Consider the following 9,206-nt stretch of genomic DNA (forward strand, 5'->3'; position numbering starts at 1 on the left):
AGAAAGTTACTGGTACAAAGCTCACTGGCTCTGCAAAAAACATTTATGGGTCATGATTAATAGCCTCTGATCATGTTTGCAGTGATGATTATGATTCATAGATTGTGGTCTAACTCTTTCTGAGACATTCCCTTCTGTAACCCACACAGTTCTGCTTTCTTCATTGACTGTCAGGTTTTTACAACGTCACAGTACGTCAGTGAAAGACGTAGCAAAAAGATAGTAAAGCAGACAGGCAGAGCATCATATTTACTACCATTCTGGAACAAAAACAAAAGCAGAGAACACTGGACAGTGGATTTCAATCATAAGACAAAAATGTTGCATCTTGTTCTGTAGGGTATCTGGGGAGGGTTCTTGTTCTGGCAGAGCATCTAAGAACGTGAGACCTCAGGCCTTACTATGTACAGAGATGGTTCCCAGTCAGTAGTCTGGCTGATGGCCTTGGTTTCAAGCTGAATAGCTTCTAGACTGCTAGACTGACACCTAAAATACATGAATATGTGATTTACAGAAATGTAAGAAATAGGAGCTGAAAAAGTTGATAGCAAAGGTACAGTTATCTTAGGATTTGGATAAATAATGAGGTTGGGCTCAGCACAAGGACCCTTGGCTGTGTAAGGAAACAGGTCTGACAGTGAGAAATGCATTTCTCCCTTGCTACAGGGAAGCACAGGCTCTGATGTCAGCATGAGGATCCTTTCAGTGCAGAATAAACTGTGAACTGCTCAGAACTAGTGTTGGAAAAAAGATAAGAGAAATGCAATGCAAAGATTGAATTCTGTTCCTAGTACAAGATGATTCTTCCAGTCCAGTGTTGAGCAGACTGTGGTGGAGCAATGCCTTGGACCTGTCAGCTCTGTGATGACAGAGATACTTGCACTTCATGGAAGCCTCATCTTGTTTCTCTCCCAGCTCCACCTTTCTTATAAATGGTGGTGGTTGAGAAAGGTTAACACAGTTCAATGGTTTTAGGAGGCAAATCTACCAATAAACCAGAAAAAAAAAAAAGATCAAACTGCAGGGAAAACGTGGTAAGCTCGTGCCATGGCAGTTTCACAGAGCACAGAGAAGAGGCAGAAGTGGATCCCAGGCCAAGACAAGAAAAAGATGTTTTGACGTACTGCCAGATGGACTAAGTTGTTGCAGTAACTAAATTGTCCAAGGAAGTTTAGCTTAAGTCTAGCATGAAACCTAACTTTCTGTCAGCAGCTTGAATGTAGGTAAAGGGATGATTACAAAGAGCGAAGCCTGTGACTTGAGGGACAGCCGAGCTGAAGCTGAGAATTAATAACTTACTCTGGTTGGTAGATGAGATATTTATGTTCTTCTTCAATACCACAAAACCCAGGAGAAGTGTGATCAGTATAATCACAGCTATAAGTGGGCCAAAGAAATTTATCTTCACTTGCTCCATTTCTTCCTGCTGTATCTCTGAATAATAAAACAGAGGAGATATACACAACAAGATTTCATTTGATGACAATTAGCTTAAACAATCTTTCCCAAAGTTATGTAAATTAGAAGCTTAGGGTAAGACCCTCATCATCCTTTGCTTTTATAATGCTTTAATAGTGCCAGTAAATCACTGCCCACATTGCTTTATTTCCACTTCCAATAACTAGAGAAACTACAAAGAAGAACCTGGGATATGTTACTACTTGGTATCTGTTGGAAATGATGGTCAAAGCCTAATGAAATGCCATAAATGATGTGAAAGTAACAGGGAACACAAAGGATTTTCCCCTCTATTTCTGGTTGTTGTGTTTTTGAGGTTTTGGTTGCTAGGGTTAGCAACTGATAGAGCTTCAGTTATAGCCAAACAAAGCTTTTGTTTATGTGGAACTCCTACCTTCTTACCATCACTGCTTATCAGGTGGCTACTTTCACAAAGCCAGGGAGGAGAGAAGAAGAATTGAATAGCAAAGAGGAAGATGCAGCACTGTAGCTAATATAACCATGTTAACACTCCTGAACAACATGTAGTGCTGTGCAAACCTCAGAATACTCCTGTATTGTATTTTAATATTATTTAAAAATCCTAGAATGTAAGGACATCAGAGGCAATTTGCCATATCTGGTATTGATGATGTAATCCTTTAGCTAAATATATGTGAAGAAAACTGCACTTTGGAACTTTTTTCAGAAGGAAAGACAAGCTTTTTTACATCTGCAGTAGTACGGTAGGTAGTGCCTATGCTACCCTATTAGGCTTTCCTGCAATGCTTCTGTTCCTTCTTGGCTCCCTGTTCCTGTCAGTTGAAGCACAGTTCTCCATCTTCAACACTGTCTAAAGGAGACGTGTGAGCCATGTGGGAATTGTCTTTATTTTGATGCACTTGTGCCATAGTTTATGGACAAAAATATGTCAAAGCATGTTCAAAGATAAATAAAATACATTTCTAGTTTAAAGAAGGGATCAGTTATGTGGAACCCTGAGATAATCCAGCAGTAAAGCCTTATTGGAACTCAGGTCCCCAGCTGTTTCTTGTAAAAAGTGTCTGAAAAAAAGACACAATCCCAGAGAAAAAAAAATTTTCCAGGTAGTGATTTTGGAATGTCCGCTTCATTCTGTCAAATGTTACGGAAACCACCAGGAATGTGTCTAAGACTAGTCGAAGTTTCTCTGACTCTATGAAATGGCAACCTCTCTTAACAGCTGAATGTCACTTCCAGAGACTGGGTGCCGCTAATCCAGACATCTAGGTTGCTTTGTTTCTACTGCAGCAGCATTTCGGGAGGGGACGAACAGGGCTGTGTTCTGTCTGGATTGTCTAGCTGTAGCCTTCCTTCTCTGTGCCCTCTCCTTGCTGTGATAAGACTTCCCATATAGAAAGGAGAGGGAATTTGGTGGCCATGGCTGTTGGTGAACAGGATGGAGAACATACAGCCCTTGTAACCAACTACTACTGCTTCTTAGGGTTTATTCCCTGCCCTGACTACACTGCTATCTGTGACCAGCTCTACTGCAATGTGCCCTGCTCCTACACATGCAAAAATCAGAATGGGCAAATAGAGACTCACCTATTCCTAACGGCACCGAGACAAGGCTCCCCAGCTGCTCTCCAAGGTGAAGCAAGCAGCTAATATTAGCAGGGGTGTTTGGAGGAACTAGGACATTCAGCTTGCTAGTAACGTTGTACAGCTTTGTTACAGCATCCTGTAAGACACCCATGGGACGTGTAAATGGGTGTGTATGGTTTTCATATGACATTAGCCAAGTCATCTGCTTGGGCTCTGGATAGCCTCCGCTGGAAGAACAGGAAAGATTCAAATATTCGTTGGGCTTTAGTTTCCCCGTGTGCAGCCATGCTATTTCAGGTTGACTATAGTTGGCTGAAATAGACCAAAGAAAAAGCATCATGAGTCAGACATACCACATCTTGTGACAGTTTCTGCCAGTTGCTTAAGACTTTAAGGCAGAAGAAGGTTTAAACCATTTTCCCAGGAAAACAATGAGAGTCCGAAGAAAGGTTGGCTACGTTTTTGGTGTATATGTAGACTTGCTTGTCCTTGCTCTCCGAGTGTTTCAAGGACGTAAGTCTCAAAGGCTTCTGACTCTCTCACCTCCTTTAGATCCATTGACACCTCAGATTAATCAAACCTGGCCTGCTTGCAGGTCAGCATGTAAGCACAAATGGGAATAAGACACAGCGCTGCCTACTCTCAACCTTCTGGTTAGGTAAGGGGAAAACCACAAACTTCTGACTGTGAAACATAAAGAAATTATCTGAGGGACTTCAGATGGGGTAGATTGGAGGTCCAGTGCTGTCATAGCTAGAAATACCCTTGGTGTCTGTCAGTATTATGCATAATCATTTTGCAGCATATAAAGTAATTCACTCAGCTTGAGAGTAGGCCTCCCTTAGCTCAGCATTTTATGTGGAAGTGACTACAGTACACATTCTTTTACTTTGTATCATTGGGTACCCATCTCAGTGAATGAAAAACATACCCGTTGCTTTAAAAAGTCAAGTTTCCCAGGCAAGAAAAAATTAGTGAAACAAGTTTGGAAAGAATTATTTAAACATAAAACATTAATGATGAATGGAAAATTTTAACCATGCTCTATATTAAATAATCTCCCAGATATTCGCAACCAAAATTTGTTTGAAGTTTGTAATAGAAACAGTAGACTACAATGGAAAAGGAGAAGGAGAGAATGTAGGCATAATACTGACTGCACATTGGCATACAGCAAGTTTAGCAGTGTTGGTTTTTTTAAAAAACATGAAACGCAACAAAAACACCTCCAAGAAACAGACTCAGGGCTTCATTGAAAATGCCTCATTATTGTAGTGCCAATAGGACTAAAGACAATATGGAGATATATTGGAAAAGGAGAAAGGATTCTTAGAAAAATATAAGCCTAGGAGGGTCTGACTCTTCTGCACACACACTCAGTGTGTTTGACCCAGGCTCTCATCCTTGCCTCAATGAACTCTGAATAGAGATGGTTGAAGAAATATAATGTTGCTTTTATTTGCTGTATGCCAACGTGCAGAGAGAAAGATTTATCTTGGTCACTTTAATTCCCAAGGGAGTCCATGGCTGGGAATTCGAAGTGGAAAAAGCCCCACCTTTTTCACATCGCAAAATTTAGGTAAGTTGTCCCTCAGGAGAGCTCAATCTTCCTCTTTCTCTTTAACATCTGACTTGCTTAGCTGACTGCTCACTCTAGCTTCTGGCCTGGACTATTTATTCTCTCCTTGACATTTTATAGGGAGGGCAGAAACATAATCCATGGCTTTGAAGCTTGTCAAATCATCCAAGTGATTTAAGAGTTTTGATCTTACTGATAGCAAACAAGTGGAAATACCGCAATATACTCTGATTAAAGCACTTCTGTTTTTATGGCTTCTGGAACCTCAATTAAGTGAAAAGTGATGTTGGTTACTTGCAGGGTGCGGGCTACGTACATGTGAGCTTTGGATTGTTAACAGAAGTTTTTCGTATTTTTCAAATTTTCATATTTCAGGAACTCTTCTGTATTTAAAGATAAAATTCCTTGCACAAAGCCTATGGGCTTAGATTTAAATACCTCAGGAGACAGCAGACCCATCCATCCCTTAATATTTTTCTCAATGGCTTAATCACCCTATCTGGTTTTGTTCTGTTTTCTAAAGTGACAATGTGCCTTACTCCTCACTTGTTTCCAGCCACTGACGGTTTCTATATATTCACTGAATTAATTAGCTTTTTAAAAATATCCAGTATTTTATGTGTATTTCAGATTCCCATACTCTGAAAACAACACTCTTCTCAGTCTTCTGCATTATCAGGTAGTCAGATCAATCTCTTAATGTCTCCAGTTGGACTGTATTTTTTCCAGCCATCAGATAGTAGAGCTTTCTTTCACACTTTTATGTTTTTCTACATCCTCTTTAAAATGAGAGCACAAACTTTAAAGTTTCTTTTCTGGCACCAGTTTCACTCCCAACTCTTTGAATAGCACATTTTGAAACTGATTCCCTAGTCTCACCTACTTCCCTTACTGATCCATCAAAACAAGATCCATGCTATAGCAGCAGAATTTCCAGTTAATCTGCTTGTCACCGTAGTCCCCACCTTGCCTGTTTTAAAAGCCAGAGCTTTCCATTGTGAACCCTTCCCTTCTTTCTGGAGAATGATCTATGTTCATTGTTCTTATATAAATTGTCCTGGCTGCACATAATTCATATAATATACATATATCTAGCTACATATTTTCTTAATGTAATACATTATAACACATGTAAACTGTATTAGAAGGTACTTCAGTATTTCTGAATGGACTTGGTCGCCAAGTGATCTGGACAGCTTTGTATGACTGCCTTATCATTCTTGTACAGCATTCAGTCTTTCTTATGACCATTTTGTGTGACATGCCATACTACAAAAAACCTTCCATATATGATATAAGTTTCTAATTAAGGAACAGGAGGTGAACACAAGTAGATTTCAACATTTGTAATGTTCTTATTATTTTTAAGTTTGGGGTTTTTTATTATGATTTTATATTGCTCCTTCCTCTGGAAGCTTATTGAATGGAGAGTCATTTGGAAGGAACACGACAAGAAATAATTTAAAACAATCTTCCTAAGTTAAACCTCAAAATATGTGGGAAACTTTTAGTGCCTAAGTATGGGACTTTTATAACATGTTGCTCAGATATTGGCTAAGCTGATAACTGACTTAACTGCTTGAGTTAACTGAACAGTTGATGCTAAGCATCTCTTAAATTGGAGGCCTTGATACTGATTGCACATGATGAATTTCTGAGTTTGGAAACTTTGCTGAAAATACTTGTTAAGTAGATTCTGGGAGCATCAAAATTAACAATCTAGATTTTCGATGTGTGAATTGAGGGAACACTTGCTGGGAGCACAAAGCTAAACAGGCTCAGATGTCCTGGTACTCTGTTTTCAGCTGCTGTTACACATGGTCTGTTCTCTTCTGAAGCAGTTTTGAAGCCTGAAAACACCACTGGAAGATCAAAGCTGTTATTGATAATGACTATCATTATCATAGCAGAAGAAAGAAGACAGGCATATTCACAAAGGTTACTAGCAGAACAATTTAAAATAGAAAAACATTAGAAAAATGTACTAGGAATTACTAAAAATATTACAAAATATTAGGAAAAGATTGTTTCCTCACTGAACCCCATTCCCCTGTTAAAAGATTTTCTGTATTTTCCTCTGATAACATTCAAGAAATCAGGTTGAATCTCATCAATGCCTACATTTTTTTATTGAGATATTTTCAGTCTTACTTTAACTGAGCATATGAATTTCTACTCCTCCACATATGAGCTGCTCTTTTCTTTATTTTCCGTGCAATTTGTATCATCATAAAATAGCCTGATGAATGCAGAAATCTTGCTATGATTCAACTGTAATTTACCACCAATGATGTTAACTAGTATTGCTTTTAATTGAAGGCAGTGCATCAGATGCAAATAAAGAAGTGTATTTTCCAGAATCCTAAAAATCATAAAACTTGCAGGAGGCAAGAGGAAGAAGGCAGAATGGTTTTCACTATAAAGTATAACAGGGTGGGAGTCAGGAATGCTGAAATATTGAGCAAATTACTGCCCCATTTCCTACATCTGACTGGTTCTACCTGAGTACTTCTCATTCAGAGCTGAGAATTTTCTATTGAGAATGCTCTTATCCTTATTTAGAAATTCTGCTCCAGTGCAGGAACATCTTCAGTGGCTTGAGGACAGTACCATGCATTTCTGGGGTGAACAAAGTGACAGAGAACGCCACCAAAAAACCCCAGACCAGATGACAGTTAGAAGAGATTACTTACCAATGATGTGCAGTAAGCACTCAGATGTGTGTATGACCTTTGGTGATCCTTTATCTCTGTGCTGTACAATACATGTATACTGTCCCTCGTCCCCAATTCCTGCATTTAACAATTGCAAAGTCCATTTGTCCATATCCATCTTGGTGCGATTTATATATTTAGGACTAAGGTTATCGTGTTTTTCTTGGCCGTAGTTTACTTCGTGCACCACTTCAACAGCGGTTTGGCCTTTTTGCCAAAAAACTCTTAAATCCGTTATGTCAGTTTTCTGAGAGTTTGGAAAATAGCAGGATAGGTATGCAGTGTGATTGAGAAATGACTTCACCTGATGCACACTGACAGCGATACCTTAGACAAAGAGAGAGAAGAAATTAAGATTTCCATCAGCTACAAAAGAACACCAAGTATTTGTACTCACAGAGGCAACATTTAATGACAGTAGCAGTAAAACCACCAGTATTTAGACACAAATTCTCCCACTAGGTATGACAGGACACATAGTTCTTCACACTGACTCACTTGGTCTTGTGGAGTTCACGTCATAAAACTGTTTCTTGCTTTTCTTCCTATATTTTAGTTTCTAAGGAAGGCCTACCACACAGAGGTTGTAAGCATCTATGCTTTAGAAGACTTATATGCAGGCAAAAGGTTCAAACCCTTCTTATATTTAGCATCCTGAGCACAGTAAGATTCTGCTACAAAGGAAGGTGTTGCACAATTCTTTTTAAAATCTTGAGTTCGTTCTCTTAATAGCATAGCACAGCATTGCAGTGAAGAAAATGTAAAGTGCACACTATGTGGTAGATGATGGTGTCTAAATGTTGTTATGACCAGAAGGTCAGAAACAGGTGAACGCTTTCAGTCTCACTGAAGAATTAATCTAAAGTTTAATGAGAAATCAAACATCAGACTTTACTGTTCTGTAATTAATCTAGAGTTTAATGACAGATTAAATGTCAAATTTTATTGTTCTGTTGCTGATCTCATTAATAGAAATAGTCAATAAATACAATTCAGTAAACACAATTCTTCATACAAAGAAAGCATGCAGCACATTACACAAGGGATGATTTTTCCCTTGTTCTCATCAGTGCACGTAGTCATTATTGCAAGCGACGATAGGCTGAGAGGACCATCTTTTCTTGGAATGAAAAATGCCGTCCTCTGTCTCAGAAGTTACAAACATCTCTGCTGTGTTCAAAAGGAGGAGATTTACAGTCTCTCTCCTAGTGCAAAGTTTTGACTGCTCCTCCAGGGCACCAGACTGCAAAATGATCTCCATGGCTGCCTAAAACTCCAGTTGTCCCATATCAAACTGTCAGTTTTCAGTTTAATACTGTTCTGCTTTATGATATACAGAAGTGATATACACATAGTTTAAACTTAGCCTTAAACTGAAAATTTAAGAGCAACATAAGTGTAATGTAAAAATATAAAGTTGAAGAGAGAAAATACTTACTATGTATGTTATAGAGTTCCTGCACACAATTTAAATACATGTCACATAGGCTATATGGCCTTGATTGTGCAACACAAATTATTAATTACTACTAAAGAATGAGCTTCTTAGTGAATGAGAAAGTATCACCTAGCACAAATAATTAAAATAGGCTTTACAATTAAAAATGTGCCTTTTACCTGGGAGAAGTATCATAGTATAAAGGAAGAATATACAGACTTCCATGACTCTGTAAGAAGGAAGAATTAAATATGTTAGAGGCTGAAAATACACAAGTATCTTTTCCAGTACTCTCAAAGAAGTGGTAAAGAAAGATATTTTAGCAAGAGAGAGGCTATTGAGAAAGTTAATCTCACCTTTTCCCATGGACTGGTGCAAGGACTTCTGTGTGCTGCACAGATTTTAGTAACAAGAAACATGCCATGACAAGCTTCTGGTTTACAGAGGAGGT

General features: G+C 38.6%; 1 protein-coding gene across 1 annotated transcript; it reads right to left on the reverse strand.

The window, feature by feature from the left end:
* Positions 1 to 466: 466 nt before the first annotated feature.
* On the reverse strand, positions 467 to 8,980 carry CD86 (CD86 molecule). Its single transcript, XM_009874256.1, has 5 exons — positions 8,935 to 8,980; positions 7,297 to 7,644; positions 3,025 to 3,336; positions 1,300 to 1,434; positions 467 to 486 (listed from the first exon to the last, which is right to left on the reverse strand). Exons 1-5 carry the CDS (start codon positions 8,978 to 8,980, stop codon positions 467 to 469), a joined length of 861 nt encoding a protein of 286 aa, XP_009872558.1.
* Between the last annotated feature and the right edge of the window lie 226 nt (positions 8,981 to 9,206).

Source organism: Apaloderma vittatum, unplaced genomic scaffold, assembly GCF_000703405.1.
Source record: "Apaloderma vittatum isolate BGI_N311 unplaced genomic scaffold, ASM70340v1 scaffold6848, whole genome shotgun sequence".
In the NCBI taxonomy this organism is placed as follows: domain Eukaryota; kingdom Metazoa; phylum Chordata; class Aves; order Trogoniformes; family Trogonidae; genus Apaloderma; species Apaloderma vittatum.